Source organism: Hemitrygon akajei, chromosome 2 (genome assembly GCF_048418815.1).
Source record: "Hemitrygon akajei chromosome 2, sHemAka1.3, whole genome shotgun sequence".
NCBI classification, from domain to species: domain Eukaryota; kingdom Metazoa; phylum Chordata; class Chondrichthyes; order Myliobatiformes; family Dasyatidae; genus Hemitrygon; species Hemitrygon akajei.
Genome location: NC_133125.1, coordinates 181091972 through 181116598, shown reverse-complemented (window position 1 = coordinate 181116598; position 24627 = coordinate 181091972). Strand labels below are relative to the sequence as shown.

The window sequence follows — 24627 nt, the reverse complement described above, 5'->3', positions numbered from 1 at the left end:
ACAACAGCTTATATTCCACTTTGTTAGCCTCCAAACTGATGGCATGAAATCATCTGGAAATTCTGGTAATCATCTTTCCCCTCATCTTCTCTCTCTATCTCCCCCTTTCACTCACATTTTCTCCTTACCTGCCTATCAACTCTCTGGTGCTCCTCCCCCTTCCCTTTCTTCAATGATCTTCTGTCCACTCCAGTCAGATTCCCCCTTCTCCTGCACTTTATCTCATTCACCAATCAATTTCTGGTCTCTTTACTTTATCCCTTCTCGGTCTTACCTATCACCTGTCACTTTGCACTTTTTCCTGACCCCCTCCTTCATATGCGACTCATTCACCCTTATTTTCCAGGGTGTTTACACTTTTCCATAGATGCTGCCAGGCCTGCTGAGTTCCTCCAGCTTTGGATTTCCAACATTGGCACATTTTCTCGGGTTTACGTTGACATTGGCAGAGTTCCGTAACACTACAAAATAACGCGTTGAATGTAATAGACAATAGACAATAGGTGCAGGAGTAGGTCATTTGGCCTTTCGAGCCAGCACTGCCATTCAATGTGATCATGTGATCATACACAATCAGTAACCCATTTCTGCCTTCTCCCCATATCCCTTGAGTCCGCTATCTTTAAGAGCTCTATCTAACTCTTTCTTGAAAGCATCCAGAGAATCGGCCTCCACGGCCTTCTGAGGCAGAGCATTCCATAGATGCACAACTCTCTGGGTGAAAAAGATTTTCCTCAACGCTGTTCTAAATGGTCTATCCCTTACTCTTAAACTGTGTCTTCTGGTTCTGGACTCCCCCTACATCGGGAACACTTTTCCTGCCTCAAGCGTGTCCAATCCCTTAATAACCTTATATGTTTCAATCAGATCCCCTCTCATCCTTCTAAATTCCAGTGTATACAAGCCCAATCACTCCAATCTTTCAACATATGACAGTCCTGCCATCCCGGGAATCAACCTCATGAACCTACGCTGCACTCCCTCAATAGCAAGAATGTCTTTCCTCAAATTTGGAGACCAAAACTGAACACAATACTCCAGGTGTGGTCTCACCAGGGCCCTGTACAACTGCAGAAGGACCTCTTTGCTCCTATACTCAACTCCCCTTGTTATGAAGGCCAACATGCCATTAGCTTTCTTCACTGCCTGCTATACCTGCATGCTTACTTTCAATGACTGATGAACAAGGACACCTAGATCTCGTTGTACTTCCCCTTTTCCTAATGACACCATTCAGATAGTAATCTGCCTTCCTGTTCTTGCCACCAAAGTGGGTAACCTCACATTTATCCACATTAAACTGCATCTGCCATGCATCTCTCCACTCACCCAACCTGTCCAAGTCACCCTGCATTCTCCTAACACCCTGCTCATATTTCACATTGCCATCATTGCCAACATTCACATTGCTTTGTGTCATCTGCAAATTTGCTAATGTTATTTTTAATCCCTTCATCTAAATCATTAATGTACATTGCAAATAGCAGCGGTCCCAGCACCGAGCCTTGTGGTACCCCACTAGTCACTGCCTGCCATTCTGAAAAGGACCCGTTAATCCCTACTCTGTTTCCTGTCTGCCAACCAATTTTCTATCCATGTTAGTACCCTACCCCCGATAACATGTGCTCTAATTTTGCCCACTAATCTCCGATGTGGGAATTTATCACAGGCTTTCTGTAAGTCCAGGTACACTACCTCCACTGGCTCACCCTTGTCCATTTTCATAGTTACATCCTCAAAAATTTCCAGAAGATTAGTCAAGCATTATTTCCCCTTCGTAAATCCATGCTGTCTCAGACTGATCCTGTTACTGCTATCCAGATGTGCTGCTATTTCATCTTTTATAATTGACTCCAGCATCTTCCCCACCACTGATGTCAAGCAAACTGCTCCATAATTCCCTGTTTTCTCTCCCCCTCCTTTCTTAACAAGTGGGATAACATTAGCTATCCTCCAATCCTCAGGAACTGATCCTGAATCTACAGAACATTGGAAAATGATTACCAATGCATCCACAATTTTTGGAGCCACTTCCTTAAGTACCCTGGGATGTAGACCATCAGGCCCTGGGGATTTATCAGCCTTCAGTCCCATCAGTCTATTCCACCCAACACCAGTTTCTGCCTAATGTGAATTTCCTTCAGTTCCTCCGTTACCCTAGGTCCTCTGGCCACTATTACATCTGGGAGATTGTCTGTCTTCCCTAGTGAAGACAGATCCAATGTATCTGTTCAACTCGTCTGCCATTTCCTTGTTCCCCATAATAAATTCAACAGTTTCTGCCTTCAAGGGCCCAACTTTGGTCTTAACTAATTTTTTCCTCTTCACATACCTAAAGAAGCTTTTACTATCTTCCTTTATATTCTTGGCTAGCTTACCTTCGTACCTCATCTTTTCTCCCCGTATTGTCTTTTTTAGTAATCTTCTGTTGCTCTTTAAAAGTTTCCCAATCCTCTGGCTTCCTGCTTATCTTTGCTATGTTATACTTCTCTTTTATTTTTATATTACCCTTGACTTCGCTTGTCAGACACGGTCGCCTCCTACTCCCTTTAGAATCTTTCTTACTCTTTTTAATGTAATGTTTGAAACAACTGAGTAGCTCTATCCCAGCAAGCCCATATTTGCTCAGAGAGCACGGGATTATAACACTGTACTTCCTATTCCTGGGTTTGGCTTCCGAATTTTCCATTTTCCCTTCGCTGATGATCTTCGTAATCTTCTTTCTGCTGCTCCCTCTGCGGTTTCGTCGATTCGATTTCAGGTTAAAATTGTTTCTATTAATTCCTTTCCATTTATACTAGCATTATCCTGGGTCCGTGAGCTGTTTACCCCGGAAATAAGTGACAGTGTAAAACACTCGAAGTCGTTGGTGAATTGAAGCAGTCTTTCTTCTTAGCGGGGATCGATTTACATCGCCGAGGGCACAGCTCCATTGTAGATGAAATTTATCTTGGATCTTTCAGAGAAAAACTTGTACTGGAGCTTATACGTGATGGAATTGAAGTTTAATTTAGTTTGAATTGTTAACTTGTTTTCGAACTGAATGATTAGCGGCTGGCCGCTCCTTTTTTCCTCCTGATGGCCGTCGCAGACGAGGGGTTTATTTACTGCCGCCCTGCTGGACAGCTAACCCTGCGTTGATATGCCTGTCCAAACCCGACACCCTCTGGGTCGCACCGTCGCTCTGCGTTTTCCCTGGTGAAAGCAGCCGGTGTACGTTAACGATACAAGATCATTCAATCTGATAATAGATCGACGTTGAAGAGGAGAGAGAGAGATATCCTTCGATGTTTGGGAGGTCTAAGCCCAAACTTATTTTTGGAAACATAATTCTTCCCCTACGCAGTTTTAACAAAGGCGTTCGTAAACTTTATCCTGTAAATTGCGCCACAATCGCCTAGCGGTTAGAGCGACACTGTCAGAGCTCGGGGTGTGGAAGATAGATCGGTGTTCAATTCCAGCACCGTCTAGTCCGGGTTCCCAACCTACGACGGACTCCTCGGTTATTGATAGTGGTTCATGACATAAAAATGTTGGAAACTCCTGGGAAATCCTCTCGTCAAAGATCTTTGTCTCTACAGAGAATATTGGAAAGCAGCACACGGAAAATTCCGAGGAATTCAGCAGACCAGGCAGAATCTTTGGAAAAGGAAGTATAGGGTACTTGTCGGCCCTGCATTTTGTGGTCGGTTAGTAGGCTAATTGGTCATTTTAAATTGTCCTGTCATTGAACTGGGTGGGTTCCTGCCTGGCGCGGCTCTTTGGGCCTGTTCTGTGTTTTAGCGCTTAATTAATACATAAACAAATTTAACTCAGCTGCTTCACAGATTCTGTTGTCGGCCAAATCTGACCAGCTCCCTGTGTTTATGTGACAAACGAGAGAAAATCTGCAGATGCTCGAAATCCAAGCAACACACAAAAAATACAGACCTGCTTTTGCCGAAGGGTCTCGGCCCATAATGTCGGCTGCACTCTTTTCAATCGGTACTCCAGGCGTGCTGAGATTCTCTAACCGATTGTGTGTATTCCCCGTGTTTCCACTCTCATTATTTTGGATCAGATCTCGAGCTAACGTGCAGCAGACTATTCCCAAGATTTGCAGCCAGTTTCGTGTCCATGTTGCATCAGTTTCAGTCCAGATTACACCTGGAAACAAAACGCCAACTGTCCATTTTCCTCCCCTGTAATTCATTTTCTTGCAGGTATTTACAGGATAAAAGATAGGCACTTGAAAAAATATATTGTGATTGATAACAAGATTTGCAAATAAGTATGTCACTGGTGAAGAGGGTATGTCACTGGTGAAGGAGGGTTTTTAATGAATGATGCACCCTTTTTGAGACAATGCCTTCTGTAGATACAAAACGCTGCATATGCTGTTGCAAATCAACATGTACAAACTAAGTCAGCACTGTGTCCTGACGAAGGGTCTCGGCCCGAAACGTTGACTGCTCCTTTCAACGGATGCTGCCCAACCTTCTGAGTTCATCCAACTTGTTTGTACGTGCCTTTTGTAGATGTTTTTCAATGCTGGGGAGGCTAAAGCCCATGATGGAGCTGGCTGAGATTTTACAATCCTCTGAAGTGGCCCCTTCACACCAGGTGGTGTGCACCCAGTTAAAATGCTATCCAGGGTATTGTAACTCTGCTCTGACCTGCTCAGACCTAGGGAGGTTATGGTCGGTGAGTGGGACTTGAACTTGCAACCTGAGAAAAATCAAGATGTTATTCACTGAGTACAACAGCTTATTTCCACATTTCTTTTTCAGAATGCAGAAGACGGAGCTGAGCTCCTTTCCTGAACCACTGCAGTCTTTCTGGTGAACTCCCACAGAGCTGTTACGGAAGGAAGATTAAGTTTTATTTCCAGCAATGATGAAGGACCAATGGCTACACTTCCAAGACCCAATGGTGTTGACTTGGAGGGCAACCTTCTGGTAATGATCTTTCATGTCTGAAGCCCTTGTTCCTTGTTATACAGTCATGCAGCATAGAAGCAGATCCCTCAGCTCACTGTGTCCTGCTGGCCTACACAGATCCCATTTATCAGCTTTTGGCCTGTGGCCATTTGTGCTTTGGTGACTCCAGTGCTTGTCAAGGTTGTAAGGGTACTTGTATCCGGCACTTTCTCAGGCAGGGCATTCCAGATTGCAGCCATCTTCTCAGTGAAAACAAAATCTTCAGATTTCCTCAAAAGCACTTGGTTCTCACCAAAAATCTATGATCTCTGGTCTCAGTCAACTCTTCTGGAGAAAAGCTTCCTACTGTGTTCCCTACCTATGGCTCACCATAGGTCAGGTACATAGGAGGGAACACTCAGGATTGTTGCCAAGGAAACAACCTTGCAAAATGCTCAGGCCCCTCTCAGTCTCATTTACTCCAAAGAAAGCAGTTCAATCTATCCCGTCTCCTTCTTAACTGAAATGGTCCATCCTGGATCATCCTGAACACCATCCTGGTGATTGTCCTTGGGACCTTCTCCAGTGGAATTGTATTCTTCCTACAGTGTGATGCCAGAACTGCACACAATATCCTAACATTGGCCTGACAATGTTTGAAAAAGTTGTCCCAGGGATTCCCTGATAATTAATATGATTGTTCAGAGAGTGAATGGTGTGTTGGCCTTCATTAATTGGGTGATTGTGTTCAAGAGCCATTGGGTAATGTTACAGCTCAGTCAAACCCTGGTTATACCACACTTGGAATGTTGTGTTTTGTCCTGTCACTTCATTACAGGAAAGATGTGAAAGCTTTAGACAGGGTGCAGAGGATATTTACCAGGATATTGCCATGCATGTCTTACAAAGATGTATTGAGTGAGATAGGTCTTTTCTCTTTGGAGCAAAGGAGGATGAGAGATGGCTTAGTAGAGGTGTACAAGAGGCACAGATAGAGTTGATAGCCAGAGACATTTTCTCAGGGTGGAAGTGGCTAACACATGGGGGCATAATTTTTAGGTGATTGGAGAAAGGTATGGGTGATGTGAGAGCCATGTCAGAAATGAGGAGTAAGTTAGAGAGTGGTGGGTCAGTGGAATTCCCTGCCAGGGGTGGTGGCAGAGGCAGATAGATTACGGGCATTTAATGAACTTAGATTCACACATGGATGATAAGAAATGGAGTTTCAGATTGAACTTACAGAAGGTTAAGAGGTTGGAAGAATATTGTGGCCCATGAACCCTCTGTTCTCTAATGTACTGTGCTTTATGTATTTGATAACATTTATTTGTCCAATCTAGAAAGAAATTTGCAAGCTTCTTCTAAATTTCAATGAGTACAAACCTAGTCAACCTGTTGGTTACACATACAAAATGCTGGTGAATCACAGCAGGCCAGTCAGCATTTATAGGGAGAAGCATTGTCAATATATGTTTGCTAAATACCTTCTCTTGGATTCCTGTGGTTGCCTGAATTGTCACACTCTCCGATTGAATTCCAAAGTATTTTATTGGAGGGCTATCTATAAGTTTATCAACAATATCATGTGCCTGTAATCTCTTGTAACACACGCAAAATGCTGGTGGAACGCAGCAGGTCAGGCAGCATCTATAGGAAGAAGTACAGTCAACGTTTCGGGCTGAGACTCTTTGTCAGGACTAACTGAAAGAAGAGATAGTAAGAGATTTGAAAGTGGGATGGGGAGGGGAGGGGTGGGGGTGATCCAAAATGGTAGGAGAAGACAGGAGGGGGACGGATGAAGCTAAGAGCTGGAAAGGTGATTGGCAAAAGGGATACACAGCTGGAGAATGGAGAGGATCATGGGACGGAGGGCCTACGGAGAAAGAAAGGGGGTGGGGAGCACCAGAGGAAGATGGAGAGCAGGCAAGGTGTGATTGTGAGAGGGACAGAGAGAGAAAAGAGAAAAAAAAGGGGAAAATACATAAATAATTGAGGGATGGGGTAAAATGGGGAGGGGCATTAACAGAAGTTAGAGAAATCAATGTTCATGCCATCAGGTTGGAGGCTACCCAGACGGAATATAAGGTGTTGTTGCTCCAACCTGAGTTCAGGACAGTAGAGGAGGCCAGGAATGGACATATCAGAATGGGAATGGGACGTGGAATTAAAATGTGTGGCCACTGGGAGATCCTGCTTTCTCTGGCGGACAGAGCGTAAGTGTTCAGCGAAATGGTCTCCCAGTATGCGTCGGGTCTCACCAATATATAAAAAGCCACACCTGGAGCACCCGACGCAATATAACACATCAGCTGACTCACAGGTGAAGTATCGCCTCACCTGGAAAGACTGTCTGGGGCCCTGAATGGTGGTAAGGGAGGAAATGTAAGGGCAGGTGTAGCACTTGTTCCGCTTGCAAGGGTAAGTGCAGGAGGGAGATTGGTGGGAAGAGATGGGGAGGGGGAAACGAATGGACAACGGAGTCGCGTAGGGAGCGATCCCTGCGAAAAGCAGAAAAGGGGGGTAGGAACAATGTGCTTGGTGGTGGGATCCCGTTGGAGGTGGCGGAAGATACAGAGAATTATATGTTGGACCCAGAGGCTGGTGGAGTGGTAGATGAGGACAAGGGGAACACTATCCCAAGTGGGGTGGCGGGAGGATGGGGTGAGAGCAGATGTGCGTGAAATGGGAGAGCTGAGCTTGAAAGCATAGTTGATGGTGGAGGAAGGGAAGCCCCTTTCTTTAAAAAAGGAAGACATCTCTGTTGTCCTGGAATGAAAAGCCTCATCCTGCGAGCAGATGCGGCGGAGACAGAGGAATTGCGAGAAGAGGATGGCATCTTTGCAAGAGACAGGATGGGAAGAGCTATAGTCCAGGTAGCTGTGAGAGTCTGTAGGCTTATAGTAGATATCAGTAGATAGGCCGTCTCCAGAGACAGAGACAGAAAGATCAAGACAGGAGAGGGAGGCGTTGGAAATGGACCTGGTAAATTTGAGGGCAGGGTGAAAGTTGGAGGGAAAGTTAATGAAGTCAACAAGCTCAGCACGCATGCAGGAAGCAGCACCAATGCAGTTTGTTGGTGTAACGAAGGAAAAGTGGGGGTCGGATACCCGTATAGACTTGGAACATGGACTGTTCCACAAAGCCAACAAAAAGGTAGGCATAGCTGGGACCCATACGGGTGCCCATGGCTACGCCTTTGCTTTGGAGGAAGTGGGAGGAGCCAAAGGAGAAATTATTAAGTGTAAGGACTAATTCTGCTAGTCGAATGAGAGTGCTGGTAGTGGGGAACTGGTTAGATCTGGAATCCAAAAAGAAGCGGAGAGCTTTGAGACCTTCCTGGTGGGGGATGGAGGTATATAGGAACTGGACATCCATGGTGAAAATAGGCAGTGGGGGCCATGGAACTTAAAATCATTGAAAAAATTCAAAGCGTGAGAAGTATCACAAACATAGGTGGGAAGGGATTGAACAAGGGGGGATAAGACAGTGTCAAGGTATGCAGAAATGAGTTCAGTGGGGCAGGAGCAAGCTGAGACAATGGGTCTACCTGGACAGGCAGGTTTGTGGATCTTGGGTAGGAGGTAGAAACAGGAAGTGCGGGGTGTGGGAACTATGAGGTTGGTGGCAGTGAATGGGAGATTGACAGAGCTGATAAGGTTGGTGATGGTATAGGAGACAGTGGCTGGTTGCTCCTTAGTGGGGTCATGATTGAGGGGTAAATAAGAGGAGGTATCGGCGAGCTGTCACTGTGCCTCAGCAAGGTAGAGGTCAATATGCCAGACTACAACAGCGACCCCCTTATCAGCGGGTTTTATAGTGAGGTTAGGATTGGTGTGGAGGGAGTGGAGAGCAGAGTGTTCGGAAGGAGATGAGGTTGGACTAGCATTTTGTGTGTTGCTGGTATTTCCAGCATCTGCAGATTTCCTTGTGTTTGCACTTGTAATCTCTTCTCTGTTTAGGAAGCAATGATGCTTTTTTAACTATTTCCTCTGCCTGCCCTTCCATTTGCAACATGCATGTACAGTATGCTCCCAGACCAGTTTTGGAATTGTGACCAATAATAGTTTATTATTATATATTTTTGTCCTTTCAATTTCTTCTGCTCTCTCTACATGATGCAGATCTCTCTGGCGTGGAATCTCGCTGTCTACAGCAACCCCTGCCCCCCTGTCATTACTGAATGAGCTTCCAGTGCCGGCACCTCTGCACAGATGAAGACATTGAGCTGCTCTTTGTTCTGCCTCTGGCAGCTTCTCAGCCAGCGGGCTGCAGGTAAAACTATTCTCCAGTCTCTGCAGGCGGACAGTGACTGCAATCTGGCCCAAGAGCTGGTTCAGTGAGAAGAAAAGTGAAAGTACATTGTTTGAAATGTAGTTATCTGTTGAAAGTATGACAACTTGTGTAAGTATGAAAATTAGTAACATGGAGGCTCATGAGGTAGGTGTGTGGGAGGGAGCACAGGCACAATGGGTCAAAAGGCAATTTTTGGATGAATCTGTCAAACTTTCTGAACTCTCAGTTCAGACGGTCTGTCAGTTCCACCTTCACCATCGGGAGCAGGTCTACACACTTACAACATCAGGGCCCTAAGCAGCCGTTCTGAGTGAGGTGGAGATGCATGTGCATGGCATTCAACCTTGTTATTTCATCCGTAGCCCTGGATGAGGCCTCCTCTACATCAGTGAGACCAAGCACGGTCCGGGTGACCAGTTTGACGAGTATCTGCCCTCCGTCCACTGTGAGCTCCCAGTTGCCAGCCATTTTAACTTCCCTCCCCATTCAAACACTGACCGATCTCTGTTTGGCCACCTGCACAGCCAGGTGAGGGCAAACACAACCTAGATGTCCAGCACCTCACCCTCTGCCTGGGTAGTCTGGAACCCCATGGCATGAGCATTGAATTCTCTAATTTCAGGTAAATTCCTCATCTGTCCATTTCTCTCCTTCTGATCTACCAATTTTCTCTACATCAACCACCACAGCCCCCATGTCCCTCTCTCTTTCCCCTCCTCCACCATTCTATCTGCCCACCAGCCCCTCCCTTAGTTGTCCCATGCTTCAGTCAGATCTCATCATCTACAGCGTCCAACAATCAGCTCCCAGCCTCTGTTACACTCTTGCCTCCGCCCCTGGATCTACCGATCACTTGCCAGTTCTTCATCTGCCCCTTCCCTCCACCTCTTCTTACTGGCTCTCTTTATTGCATGCCCAGCTCCCTCCCACAGATATTGACTGAGCAGCTGAGTTGGAGGAACTCAGTTACTCCATTTATCCATTTATTTCACACACTCTTTACCTTGCCTCCCTCATCTGTTTAATGGTGGATTAACCATATAACCATATAACAATCATATAACAATCACAGCACGGAAACAGGCCATCTCGGTCCTCCTAGTCCGTGCCGAACTCTTAATCTCACCTAGTCCCACCTACCCGCACTCAGCCCATAACCCTCCACTCCTTTCCTGTCCATATACCTATCTAACAACATCTTTGATATCTAACAAGTCAATTTTGCATTTTCTGGTAGTGCCTGATGTTTTTCAGAGGTAGTGTTAATTAATCTGAGTCCATATTGACTGGTAAAAGAGAAGGTTTATTTGAAGACACTCAGCCAGACGGAAGTGAAGCTCTGCACTTGTGTGGTGTCTCTCTTTTCTGTTGATGACAGAAGATGTTACCATGGTTCTGTGTTATAAACTGGACTATTGTCTCCACGGACTGTGGACTTTTTCGGGCTTGCTTTTATATTTTTTGTGCTTTACACCCATTGCTTTCTGTGTGAGGAAAGGGGTTTTGGGGGAGATGACAAGCCAGTTGGGTTCTGCTATTTTTTGTGCAGGGAGAGGGGGGAATTGGGGTTTACCCAATTTCCCTCAGGATCAATAAAGTATGTCTGTCTGTCTGTTTGATGTACATTTCCTACTTTGTGCAGGGAGAGGGGGGATTGGGGTTTGATGTACATTTCCTACTTTGTGCAGGGAGAGGGGGGATTGGGGTTTGATGTACATTTCCTACTTTGTGCACGGAGAGGGGGGATTGGGGTTTGATGTACATTTCCTACTTTGTGCAGGGAGAGGGGGGATTGGGGTTTGATGTACATTTTCTGCTTTGTGTAGGGAGAGGGGGGATTGGGGTTTGATGTACATTTCCTACTTTGTGCAGGGAGAGGGGGGATTGGGGTTTGATGTACATTTCCTACTTTGTGTAGGGAGAGGGGGGATTGGGGTTTGATGTACATTTCCTACTTTGTGCAGGGAGAGGGGGGATTGGGGTTTGATGTACATTTCCTACTTTGTGCAGGGAGAGGGGGGATTGGGGTTTGATGTACATTTTCTGCTTTGTGTAGGGAGAGGGGGGATTGGGGTTTGATGTACATTTCCTACTTTGTGCAGAGAGAGGGGGGATTGGGGTTTGATGTATATTTTCTGCTTTGTGCAGGGAGAGGGGTTTTGGGGGCTGATGATCAGGATGCCTTTCGTTTTGTGTTGGGTGGGGGGTGTTGTTTTTTTTCTCAGAACGACTTTCATATTCTTTCTTGGTTCTGTGGCTATATGGAGAAGACAAATCTCAGTCATATTTGGATTCATACTTTGATAATAAATGAACCCTTTGAGCATTTTTTTTGTTGCCAAACTGAAGGGTTGACACTGTACATCTGCTTGTGTTTGTCAGTGAGTGTATCTGAGCCGTGACTCTGAGTGTCTTGCTTTTTAGCTCAGGTGGTGAGTCACAGCATGGTGGCTTCTACAGGTTCCTCCGTTCAATTCCCTGGAACCGACAAGGAATTCGAGATCTTGAACTGGGAGTTTTCAACTCCTACCGTAGTACTTCCCATCACAGAAGTAGGTGGAGGGCCCCCTATCATATTTGAGAAGTACAAGAATCGAATTAAAGTTAACACTTTGGATGGATCCTTTGTGTTGAACATTGTAAAGAAAGCAGACAGTGGCCAATACAAAATGACAGTGGATTTAGACCCCAAGAGGACCAGGATTCTAACTCTTCAAGTCATTGGTAAGTCCCCAGATGATCTGTAATCACTGAATTAAAACAATTCCATGGTGACAGGATGCTGAGGCAACATTTTGTTCTGTATCAGTTGTTTTGCAAGCTCAGTGATTCAAGTTCATGGCCATACACGCCCAGAGTATAAACGCCATGAAAATCAGCATCATGCAGCAGCAGCAGAAACAAGAATATAAATTATATGTAATTTACACGTCATTAGGTTTGTTTATTTTTGTCAAGTCCAGAGAGAGAAGGAAGAGTAGCCCGAGTTTCTGTTTCTTGGGAGTGTTCAAGAACCTGGAGACGGTGGGAAGAACCTGTTGTGGAACTGGGCCTTCAGGCTCCTGTACCTCTGCCTGATGGGAGAATTGAGAGCAGGGTGTGACCTGGATGCTGGAAGTCCCTAAAGGAGCACCAATGATCCAGTATTGTAGGTGATAGGAATTCACACCTCTGCATGTGTAAGCCTTGCTCTCTCCCCACCATTTGCCTCTATTTGATCAGGACATCTGGCACCAGACTGATTTGTTTTTCCTGCTCTGCTTCTTTACAGATAATGACAGCAAGTGTTTGTTTTGAGCTCTTGTCTCTCGGGATCTTATCATACAATGTGGTCTCCATGGTCACTGTTTATAGCGTTTGCCAATGCCTAAATTCATGGACTTCATTAGGCCAATAACAAATTCAACTGACTTTGCTATTTTATACCTCAGAGGTGAACAGAATCACAAAGCGCTACAGCACAGAAACAGGCCCTTCAGCCCATCCAGTCCATGCCAAACGTCATTTTACCTTATACCATTGTCCTCACTTGGAGTATAATACCTCCTACCCTCCCTGTCCAAGTACCGATCCAAGCTTCTCTTAAAGAATGCAGTTGAGCGCACAGCCACTACTTCCACAGACAGCTCATTCCACACTTGCACCACCCTCTGAGTGAAGAAGATCCCCTCAGCTTACCCCTAAATATTTCACCTTTCACCATTAACCTGTGACTAATATTTCTGGTCTCACTCAACCTTAGTGAAAAAGCCTGCCTGCATTTACCCTCATTGTTGTATCTCCAGTGGAACAAAAAACATGTCCAGACTAGCAGACTTTAAGCAGTCAAATCACAGTCACTTCGTTGTAAAGCTGTCTGAAAATCTGAGGTTCCCAAGCTTTGTGGAAAAATCTACAAGCAGTGGCCTCTTTGTCAGCGACACCGTACATCTGCTTGTTAATGTAAATATTTGATCAGCTAATCTTGTGGCACTAATTCAGTGTTTAAAACTGTGAAGACATGGTCGTAATCAACTGGCTGGAGCGTTCACTGAGATTTTCAATGTCTTGCATTGGCAGTGTGTGGTACCCACCTGCTTCAAACAGGCTTCAATTACAGTGGTGCCCCAGACGAGTGTGGTGACCTACCTCTATGTCTATCACCCAGTACCACTTACATCTATAGTGATGGAAGTTTTTGAGAGGTGGGTGATGGAACATATCAATTCCTGCCTCAAATGTGACTTGGATCTGCTCCAATTTGCCTACAGGAGCAACAGGTCCACAGCAAATGCCATCTCATTGGCTCTTCACACAACCCTGGACAGCAACAATGGATAGATCAGGATTGTCTTTATCAACTACTGCTCAACATTCAGTACCACCATCCCTCAAAACTAATCAATAAACTCCAAGACCTTGGCCTTAATAGCTCCTTGTGCTATTTTTAGCTCAAGGATTTTACCCTTGAACGGAAAATCCTACAAAAGTAGTGGATTCGGCCCAGCCCATCACAGGTAAAGCCCTCCCAATCATTGAGTACATCTGCATGAAATGCTGTTGCAGGAACGCAGCATCCCTCATCATCAACTCCCACCACCCACAACGTGCTCTCTTCTCACTGCTGCCATCAGAAAGAAGATTCTTAGATATCGGACTCAGAACTGTTCACAATTCTCCAAATGTAGTCTGAACAATGCCCAGTAAAGCCACAGCATTATATCATTGCTTTTATCAGGCAGATCACAAAGGTTTTCTTCCACATCACATGATTTATCCCAGGAGTGGGTGTGTGGGGGAGAAATGTCTATGAGTATTATTACCTTGTTCACAGGTCACTATGCCTCTAAGATTGGTTATTGGCATAATTGGGAGTTAAATTGTCCCAATCATTGACACTTTTTAAGGAAATGTTTGATCTTAGTGCTGACTTGGATACATCACCATGCACTTCTCTTGTGTTCAGTGATCAATCTTCCTTCTTTCTCTGCTTGTGTTAATTATTCAGATTTATTCTTCTGCTGACATTACTCTTGTGTTTCTATGTTTCATTTCGTTCTGTGTGCATTGTTTACAGGTGTATTATGTGGCACATTTCTATTTAAAAAACCATTTAAACCTCAACTACCTTACCATCATCACCTTTTAGAGTAGAACAGTGGTGCAGCAACGAATACTCCAGTCCTGATGGAAATAGAACATAGAACAAAGCTGTGCCGAACATGTCCTTACATTAGAAATTACCTAAGATCCATGTACCTATCTGAGAGACTCTTAAAAGACTGTATTGTATCTGCCTCCACCACCGTCGCCGGCAGCCCATTCCACGCAATCACCACGTTTTAAAATAAATTACCCCAGACATTTCCTTTGTACCTACTTCCAAGCACCACAAAACTGTGTCCTCTCATGTTAGCCTCATCAGCCCTGGGAAAAAGCTTCTGACTATCCACACGATCAATGCCTCTCATCATCTTATACACCTCTATCAGGTCACCTCTCATCCTCCGTCGCTCTAAGGAGAAAAGGCCGAGTTCACTCAACCTAGTCTCATGAGCCATGCTTCCCAATCCAGGCAACATCCTTGTAAATCTCCTCTATGCCCTTTCTATAGTTTCTATATTTCCTGTAGTGAGGTGAGAACTGAGCACAGTACTCCAAGTGGGATCTGACCAGTGTCCTATATAGCTGCAACATTACCTCTCAGCTCTGAAACTCAATCCCACGATTGATGAAGGCCAATGCACCATATGCCGCCTTAACCACAGAGTCAAACTGCACAGCAGCTTTGAGTGTCCTATAGACTCGGACCCCAAGATACCTCTGATTCTCCACATGCCAAGAGTCTTACCATTAATACTACATTCTACTATCATATTTGACCTACCAAAATGAAGCACCTCACAATTATCTGGGTTGAACTCCATCTGCCACTTCTCAGCCCAGTTTTGCATCGTATCGATATCCCACTGTAACCTCTCACAACCCTCCACACTATCCACAACACCCCCAGCCTTTGTGTCATCAGCAAATTTACAAACCTATCCCTCCACTTCCTCATCCAGGTCAGTTATAAAAATCACGAAGAAAAGGGGTCCTAGAACAGAACCCCCAGGCACAACACTGGTGACCGATCTCCATGCAGAATATGACCTGTCTACAACTACTCTTTGCCTTATGTGGGCAAGCCAATTCTGGATCTACAGACAGACAAACAGACATACTTTATTGATCCCGAGGGAAATTGGGTTTTGTTACAGTCGCACCAACCAGGAATAGTGTAGAAATATATCAATATAAAACCATAAATAATTCAATAATAATAAGTTAATTATGCCAAGTGGAAATAAGTCCAGGACCAGCCTATTGGTTCAGGGTGTCTGACACACCGAGGGCGGAGTTGTAAAGTTTGATGGCCACAGGCAGGAATGACTTCCTATGACGCTCAGTGTTACATCTCGGTGGAATGAGTCTCTGGCTGAATGTACTCCTGTGCCTAACCAGTACATTATGGAGTAAATGGGAGACATTTTCCAAGATGACATGCAACTTGGACAGCATCCTCTTTTCAGACACCACTGTCAGAGAGTCCAGTTCCAGCCCCACAACATCACTGGCCTTACGAATGAGTTTATTGATTCTGTTGGTGTCTGCTATCCTCAGCCTGCTGCCCCAGCACACAACAGCAAACATGATAGCACTGGCCACCACAGACTTGTAGAACATCCTCAGCATCGTCCAGCAGATGTTAAAGGACCTCAGTCTCCTCAGGATGTAGAGACGGCTCTGACCCTTCTTGTAGACAGCCTCAGTGTTCTTTGACCAGTCCAGTTTATTGCCAAGCAATGCCCCCTTGGATACCATGACCCAATGCTTTCTCAATAAGCCTTGCATGGGGTAGCTTATCAAATGCCTTGCTGAAATCCATGTGCACTACATCTGCTGCTCTACCTTCATCAATGTGTTCAGTCACATCCTAAAAAATTCAGTCAGGCTCGTAAGGCACGACCTACCTTTGACAAAGCCATGCTGACTATTCCTAATCATATTATGCCTCTCCAAATATTCATAAATTCTGCCTCTCGGGGTCTTCTCCATCATCTTACCAGCCACTAAAGTAAGACTCACTGGTCCATAATTTCCTGAGCTATCTCTACTCCCTTTCTTGAGTAAGGGAACAACATTCACAACCCTCCAATCCTTTGGAACCTCTCCTATCACCATTGATAATGCAAAGATCATAGCCTGAGGCTCAGCAATCTCCTCTTCCCACAGTAGCCTGGGGTGCATCTTGTCTGGTCCCTGTGACTTATCCAACTTGATTCTTTCCAAAAGCTTCAGCACATCCTCTTTCTTAATGTCTATATGCTGAAGCTTTTCAGTCCACTGTAAGTCATCCCTACAGTCGCCAAGATCCTTTTCTGTAGTGAACACTGAAGCAAAGTATTCATTAAGTACCATTTTCCACTGTCACACTTGATTGGTCCTATTCACTCATGTCTTATCCTCTTGCTCTTCACATACTTGTAGAATTCCTTAATCCTGCCCACCAAGGCCTTCTCCTGCCTCCTTCTGGCTCTCCTAATTTCATTCTTAAGCACCTTCCTGCTAGCGTTATAATCTTCTAGATCTCTGTCATTACCTAATATTTTGAACCTTTCATAATCTTTTCTTTTTGACTCAATTTTCAACAACCTTTGTACATCACGTTTCCTGTACCCTACCATCCTTTCCCTACCTATGCAAAATGCCACACAAATATCCCCTGAACATTTGCCACATTTCTGCTTTTCATTTCCCTGAGAACATCTGCTCCCAATTTATTCTTCCAAGTTCCTGCTTAATAGCTTCATATTTCCCCTTACTCCAATTAAACATTATCTTCAAAATGCTCTTCCACTGAGAGACCTGACACCTGACCAGGTTCATTTCCTAATACCAGATCAAGTGCAACCTCTCCTCTTTTAGCTTTATTTACATATTGTATCAGGAAACCTTACTGAACACACCTAACAAACTCCCCCAACCCCTTCTAAACACCTTGCTCTTGGGAGATGCCAATCTAATTAAAATCTCCCATGATGAGCATCCTGTTTTTATTGCACCACAACCCTGTTATTATTTCCCTGATGAAGGATCTTGGCCCGAAACCTCAACTGTTTACTGTTTTCCATGGATGCTGCCTGGCCTGCTGAGTTCCTCCAGCATTTCGAGTGTGTTGCTTTGAATTTCCAGCTTCTGTTGATTTTTTTCCTGTTTGTAATACTGAAGCCTCTCAGCTCCACACTTTTCCCTGGGTAGTCTGGCTTCCCGTCATATCCCCAAGGGATGCAGCTCATTTAATCGGCTGTAGCAAATTACCTCCTGTGCTGGTAAAAGAGAGGAAGACAGGAATGGAGTTAATGTACATGCACCTTCTTGCTGATGACAGCAGTGAGAAGAGAGCAAGAGCCATGGGTGCCAGACCACCCGGCTCAGGAACAGTTATACATCAGGCTATTGAACCAGCATTGACATTTTCACTCTCCACAACACTGAACTGATCATTGAATATAACACATGGGCTTACTTTCAAGGACTCGACAATTCATGTTCTCACTATTATTTATTTACTTATTTATAATTTATTGTTTTTTTTTGTATTTGCACATCTTTTATTTGCACATTGATTGTCAGACTGTGTTTGTGTGCAGTTTGTCATTGATTCTATTGCACTTTTGATCTACTGTGAATGCCTGCAAGAAAATGAATCTCAGGGTGGTGTATGGTGACATATACGGTGCATACTTTGATAATAAATTTGTTTTGAATCAATAGAATCCTGGGAAATGAGGAAGGAGTGGGAAAGGAAGGATTGTTGCGCTGGGAGCCAGCAGGGATTTGATGGGATGAATAGCTTAACAAATAATAAGTCTCTCAGTTACTTTTTCAAGGGTGGCATGGTAGTATAGAGATGACCATAACACTATAAAGTACCAGTGACCTGTCAGTGTACCTCAATAGTTGGAAAGGTCTGGATAAAAAATAAGCAGCTGCAAAATTAGCACTGACTTGGAGAAGTGTGATGAGTTAGTACAAGCTGTTAAATACAAAGAGCACATAACTAAAAAGATAAGCTTTATTTGTTAAATGTACATAGAAACATTGAAACACAGAGTGAAGTGTGTAGGTTGCATCTACGACCAATAAGGTCTGAGGATGTGTGGGGGCAGCCACAAGTGTTGGCATACTTCAAGCGCCGTCAAATGTGGTGTCCATCATACTGGTCCCCCAGCACCCAGGTCATACCTTGTTATTTTTGCCACCATCAGGTAGGAGGTACAGAAGCCAAAAGGCACACACTCAGCAAATCAGAAACAGCTTCTTCCCCTCTGCCATCAGATTCCTGAATGGACATTGAACTCAGGAACACTACCTCACTACTGTTTTATTTCAATTTTTGTACTACTTGTTTAATATACACTGTAATTCACAGGTCTGTAGCTACTGTTCTCTACACTCTTTCTTCTGATGTGGCATTTGCAATTTTTCAGTCCCGAACCATCATCCTGAGTCTCCAAGCTTGAACCATTTTGGCCAGGGCCCCTGAGATTTCTTCCCTTGCCCCACCAAATGGTTAATCCATCTGAATTACGTACAATGAGACTTTCCAGAAGCCCACCCATGAATTTCGAGTGCATCCAAAATCACAGCTACACCTTCCTTTGCTGAGATCACTGAAATGGAGAGCATGTCTTACAAGGGTAACCTGAGCGAGATTGAGCTATTTTCTTTGGGTGAAGAAAATTGAGAGGTGACTTGATAGAGGTGAACAAGACGAAGAGAAGTATAGATTGAGTGGTAGGCTGGAGTCTTTTTCCTAGGGAACAGATGGTGATATCCGGGGGCATCATTCTGAGATGATTGAAGGAAAATATAGGGAGGTTGTCAGGGGTAAGTTTTTTTTAATGAGGGGTGGTGGTAGAAGGCAAATACATTAGGGGCATTCAAGAAACTCTTAGATAGGCACATGGATGATAGAGAAATGAAGGGCTATGGATCAGGGAAGGGTTAGATTGATCTTAGAGTGGGTTAAAAAGTTGGCACTGCTTTGTGGCCCGAAGGGCCTATACTGTTCTATGTTCTAACTTATTTACTCTGATTGTTGACCGAGTTTCCATTTGCTCCTGGATTGTTGCAATAAATCCTGATTTAATGATTCATTACCTGAAAATTGCTCCGTCTTTCTTCAGATCCTCTCTCCACACCATCCATCTCCAGCAACGTCTCTGAGAATGGCACAGTCGCGCTGAGCTGCACAGTGCAGAGAGGGGTGGCCACTTCCATTCTATGGACGAGAGGTGGTGTTGTACTCCCGGTAGACCAACGGCAGTCCCTGTCCGATGGGAATGTAACGCTCACCATTTGGAAAACTCAGGAATCGGACTCTGGATATTACACCTGCTCTATGGAAAATCAAGTCAGTCGTACTAACAGTACCTACCAGCTGATCATCAAGGGTAAGTCTGTCAGGGTTGCATGAAGTTGCATAGCGTCCATTGCACAGATGCTGGCGTCTGCATTAGCATTAATCCTTCATTAGGGCCTGGTTGATTAAAGGCAAAATGATAAAAATAAAGATAAGCTTTTTTTGTCAATGAGCATTGTTACAAAGTTCGACTCCTTAGTAATAATGATCTGAGAGGCACAGAGAAAATTTATATTTACCAACAAGTAACCTTTTTTGTCAGAACTAAAATGCATGTGGCTTTACAAACTAACTACCTGTATGCACACCCACGAGGATTCACTGACCCTACATGAACAGGCAATGAAGAGTAAAGGTATTACTGGGAAACGAGTCTACGATGCCTAAGCATTCCTCATGGTCCCGATCTCCATATGCCCGTGGAGTCCTCATTGCAATGTTTGGTCTCTGCAGGCTGGAGATTTATTGCTCCCTCGTATTTGAAGCTCCTGATACTTACAGTGTTTATCATCAGTTCAAATGATGCATCTCCATTCTGTTGGCTCAAGGTCATCTAACCTACCTAGGTCACCTTCTTATTGGCTTCCGTCCAGGGCTACAACCAGTATTGTTCTTTTGTTTTTGCCTGCAGCCTCGTGCCTTTGTTCTTTTCAACTCTGGCTGGTTCAAACCAGTCAAACCAAGTGACCCGCACTGAGTGTAATGAGAAATCAAATTGCTTCACTGGCAAGCCTGCTACTTTTATGTAATAAACAGCCATTCCTCTGAGAATGGTCTCAGGTGTAGCAGGTCATTAGCTGAAATTCCTTGTGTCTACATACAATTGTTCTGATTGGATTATCCCGAGCAGGAATCAGTTCAGAGTTCACAAAAGGGGGGGGGGGGGGGGGGGGAGGGGCTGCAAGGACAATCCCACAGAACAGCAGCCTCCATCTCCTTCAAGCGCATAGCAAGAACAAAGACAATTTTTTGTCTACTTCCACTGTTCCTGATTTTTCTGAATTCACTGATTTGTAGTCTTTGGTTCCATCTGGCCAATATCTCCCTCATTGATCCAAAAATATTTATCTTAAGATCATTATCCTCTTCTCCTGTTGACTGCCATGAAAAAACCAGTAGGTGTGCAGAACTTAAATTACAGGTTTCCCCCACTATTCGCAGGTGGAGCGTTCCTATGAAATGGTTCATAAGCTGCAATGTCGGAAAGTGAAGAATTAAGTATATGGGATAAATTTGTGAGCATTCGCAGACCCAAAAAATAACCTACCAAATCATGCCAAATAACATATAAAACCTAAAATAACAGTAACATATAGTAAAAGCAGGAATGATCTGATAAATACACAGCCTATATAAAGTAGGAATACTTTTCTGCAATTATTGCAGCGCTGTCCACCGCAGCGAAAATCTCACGCAAGCGCTCTCGGCAGCACTCACTGCAAAAACACACGGCGAAAGTGCTCCCAGCAGAAACACTCTTTCCAGTAACTTTTAAGCTATGAAGCTACCAAGTAACACATAAAACTACACAGCATATATAAAGTATAAATGATGTATGTACAGTGTAGTTTCACTTACCGCAATCGGTGTGTTAGGGTGAGTCATTGGAGGTTGAGGTTATGGGAGACTGGTGTGTCATCTCATCGTCGTCTGTTTCCATCAGGGCAGGCAGGTCACCTTCTTTATGTCTGCCTGCCTCGATGCCGAAGGTTGAGTTTTGTCGTCTGCTGTGGCTGACGTGAAAGGCTTGAAAAACGACAGTAGGATTGACTGCTTAGCCTCGCCCATTTTCCAATCATACGGTTCTTTGTAAGTACTCAAACCATCCTGCAAATAAGCCCTAAACCTACAGATCTTTTCAAAATTAAAGTCATACTTTTCTGTAATCATTGCAGCGTTGTCAATCCCAGCGAAAATCTCACGCAATTGCTTCACGTTCAGTTCTTGGACGACTTCACTACTGCATTCGGCTTCAATTGTTATCCTTTCCTCTTCATCAGCTCTTCATCTCTCAGTTCTTGGTCACGGGATGCCAAAACCTCTTCAACATCATCTTTGTCAATTTCCACAAACCTTTAGCCAAACTCACTATATCCTTACTTTGTTCACCACGATCGAAACACTTAATTACATCTAGTTTTATGCTAAGTGTAACACACTTACGAGCTCTTTTAGGCTTTCCTGATACCTTAGAGCTCATATTGCTAATGAATGCACAAAATAAATGGACATAAAGCACAGATGCTCACAGGTACATGTTTAAGCAATGTTGGTTATAATGCAATTCCGGGGGAGGAGCTTGGCTGCTCGGGGTGCACTGCCTTTTTTTCTAACCGTGAAAACACCTTCTGTTAACGAAAACAGGTAACTAATATAGGTCTTTTGTAACAGTGAGGTGTCGTAAAGCGAACATTCGAAAAATGGGGGACACTTGTTTATAAATACTGCTAATACTTACTGAATTTAAAACACTTTAGATCAACAATCATCTGCTGTTTTATAAAACATCCCTAATTTCTACATTATTTTAGCCTTCCATCTTCTAAGTTGATAATTATGTACCCAATTATGAGAGTACATAAAAATCATTTGTTCCCCAATTCCAAAAGCCTGGGTTACTCAATGTTTCATTTGCCTTACCAGCATGTGCTTTAATTACTTTAGTGTGTTTAGTCCATTGATGAATTATCTGCTTTGCCTCCTTCACAACACATGTCCAATCTGCAGTCAAGTGAAGAATTGGTGGCAACTTCTACACATATTGATTCGTATGATGTATTGGAACTTGAAGCTCTCCTTCATTACTGTGTCTCCTGCTGACTGAGGCAACATTTGTCCTCCAATGGCCAGATCTAACATCATGTTCCCTGTGATGACATTGTGACTGATGTTGCCTGACCTAAACAGGTGCCTCCTGATGGGTATATCTGGGTATAATCTCTCCCTCCAGTACCTCCACACTAATTCCCACACTTCACAAAACGTAACTGATGGATAAAAAAATCAAACAGTACACACTTAAAGCCAGAGAATGTACTCTGCAGCCTGCCACTCTGTGTGTCTGAACTCATAATGTCTGTTGTATTCCACTGAATTTAAAACGGTTGCACCAAGACTTATTCATAAAACACACAAACACACTTGCAAATGAGTCTGCTACCATATAGTGAGTATGCGTGCACCCCACTGGTGTCCCGACTGCTCAGTGTCCGCCCTTCGTCAACTGGTGTTCCTGTCTCACCAAATTACCCAAAAATTCTTGTCTTCTACATAAGCACACACACACCACACTACTTTCAAATGTACGAGTTCAGCTCACTGCTGTGTTCGTGATGTTTCATGACCCCATGCTCACTGACCTGAACAGATCTAAGTGTGAGTCCTAATCTTAAAGAAATACTTTCCCACCTAATCTGTTTGGATTGTTGGCCACATGATGGGATACAAATGTACCCTGGATAAGCCCGCAAATATTATTGTGGCTGTGAATAAAATCACTGGGAGACACTGAAGCTGGTGGGTATACAAGTCTTTCTTAAGCAAAACAAGCAAGCATCACACTCAACACACTCTTGGAAGAAGAGTCTTGCCTGATGCAATATAATACGATATTTTTATATGCTAAAGATGGCAGGACAATTCTATACTTACAATGTATCCTCAATGCTTTCTGTGAATTACAGATAATTTTCAGACACCTTCATTTTAATGCCGACACCCAAAGCGAGTGCTAATCCACACTGACCACTGACTCTAGGCCGTGTTCATACAAAAACTGGACAGTCCACACTAGGGCTGCGTAGAAAGAGCTACCATTTAATCAGGAGAGTGACTGGGATTTCAAAGGCAGAGTTTCACGGCAGTGTCTCTGAGCTGAGGAATCAGCAAGAGAGATACATTAGAGATGGCCAATAAAATTAATTCAAATGCAAGCGGAGTGGCGATTCTTTTGGAGTGTGCCAGTGTTGGAGTGGTTTTAGCTGATCAGGTTTGGGTGTGGGAAATTGTCTTGGAAGTTTCCCTCCACCTCCCCTCCCCCTCTCTCCCTCCCCCCTCTCTCACTCATCCTCCCCTTCCCCTCTCACTCTCCCTCACCCTCCCCCTTTCTCTCTCTCCCCCTCTCTCTCTCTCACCCTCCCCTCCCCTCTCCCTCCCTCCTCTCCCTCCCTAACTTCCTTCTCTCTCTCCCTAACCCCCTTCTCTCTCTCTCCCTAACCCGCTTTCTCTCCCTCCCCGTCTCTCCCCCTGTTCTCTGCCCCCACTCTGTCCCCCATTCTTTCTGCCCTCCCTCTCCCCCTCCCCTCTCCCTCTCTCCCTCCCCCTTCCTCTCCCCCCTCTCCCCCTGTCCTTATTTGTTCATTCCTCATCTGTTAGGGCAGAGTAGTGTAGTGAGAATGGCTCGGGGGCAGTGTTTTCTACTGAGTGTGGGACGTGGGAAGACTGGTAGAGAGATCTCCAGTTTCCCAGATAAACACATCTGCACCAGGTGCACCGAGTCGCAGCTCCTGAGGGAAAATATTAAGGAACTGGAGCAGCAGTCAGATGACCATCGACTCAGATGAGAGATTGGAGGAGGGGTGACAGACAGGAGCTACAGGATGGTAATTACCCTCGGTAGAAGGAGACAGGTAACTGGGTGACTGTCAGAAGAAGGAAGGGAAATACAGTCGGCCCTCGTTATCCGTGGGGGATTGGTTCCGGGATACCAAAAAACGCAGATGCTCAAGTCCCTTATATAAAATAGCGTAGTATTTGCATATAACCTACGCACATCTTCCTGTATACTTTAAGTCATCTCTAGATTACTTATACTACCTGATACAATGGAAATGCTATGTAAATAGTTGTTATACTGTATTGTTTAGGGAATAACGACAAGAAAAAAAAGTCTGTACCTGTTCAGTACAGACGCAACCATCGTAGCTCTTCTGGGAACTCCGATGCCGCCTCAGCTGATCCCGATTCTCCCGTGATCTTTAAGTTCTTGAG

The 24627-nt window shown here is 44.4% G+C and overlaps 1 protein-coding gene across 1 annotated transcript in view; it reads left to right on the top strand.

Moving 5' to 3' along the window:
- The first annotated feature begins 2517 nt into the window (after positions 1–2517).
- Positions 2518–24627, top strand: part of LOC140718953 (hepatic and glial cell adhesion molecule-like) — a 120235-nt gene continuing 98125 nt past the window's right edge. The window contains exons 1-4 of the mRNA XM_073033248.1: positions 2518–2761; positions 4770–4937; positions 9020–9170; positions 11616–11915. Of these exons, the coding sequence (XP_072889349.1) occupies positions 9110–9170; positions 11616–11915 (361 nt within the window). The 5' untranslated portion in view covers positions 2518–2761; positions 4770–4937; positions 9020–9109. The remainder of the gene's footprint in view (positions 2762–4769; positions 4938–9019; positions 9171–11615; positions 11916–24627) is intronic.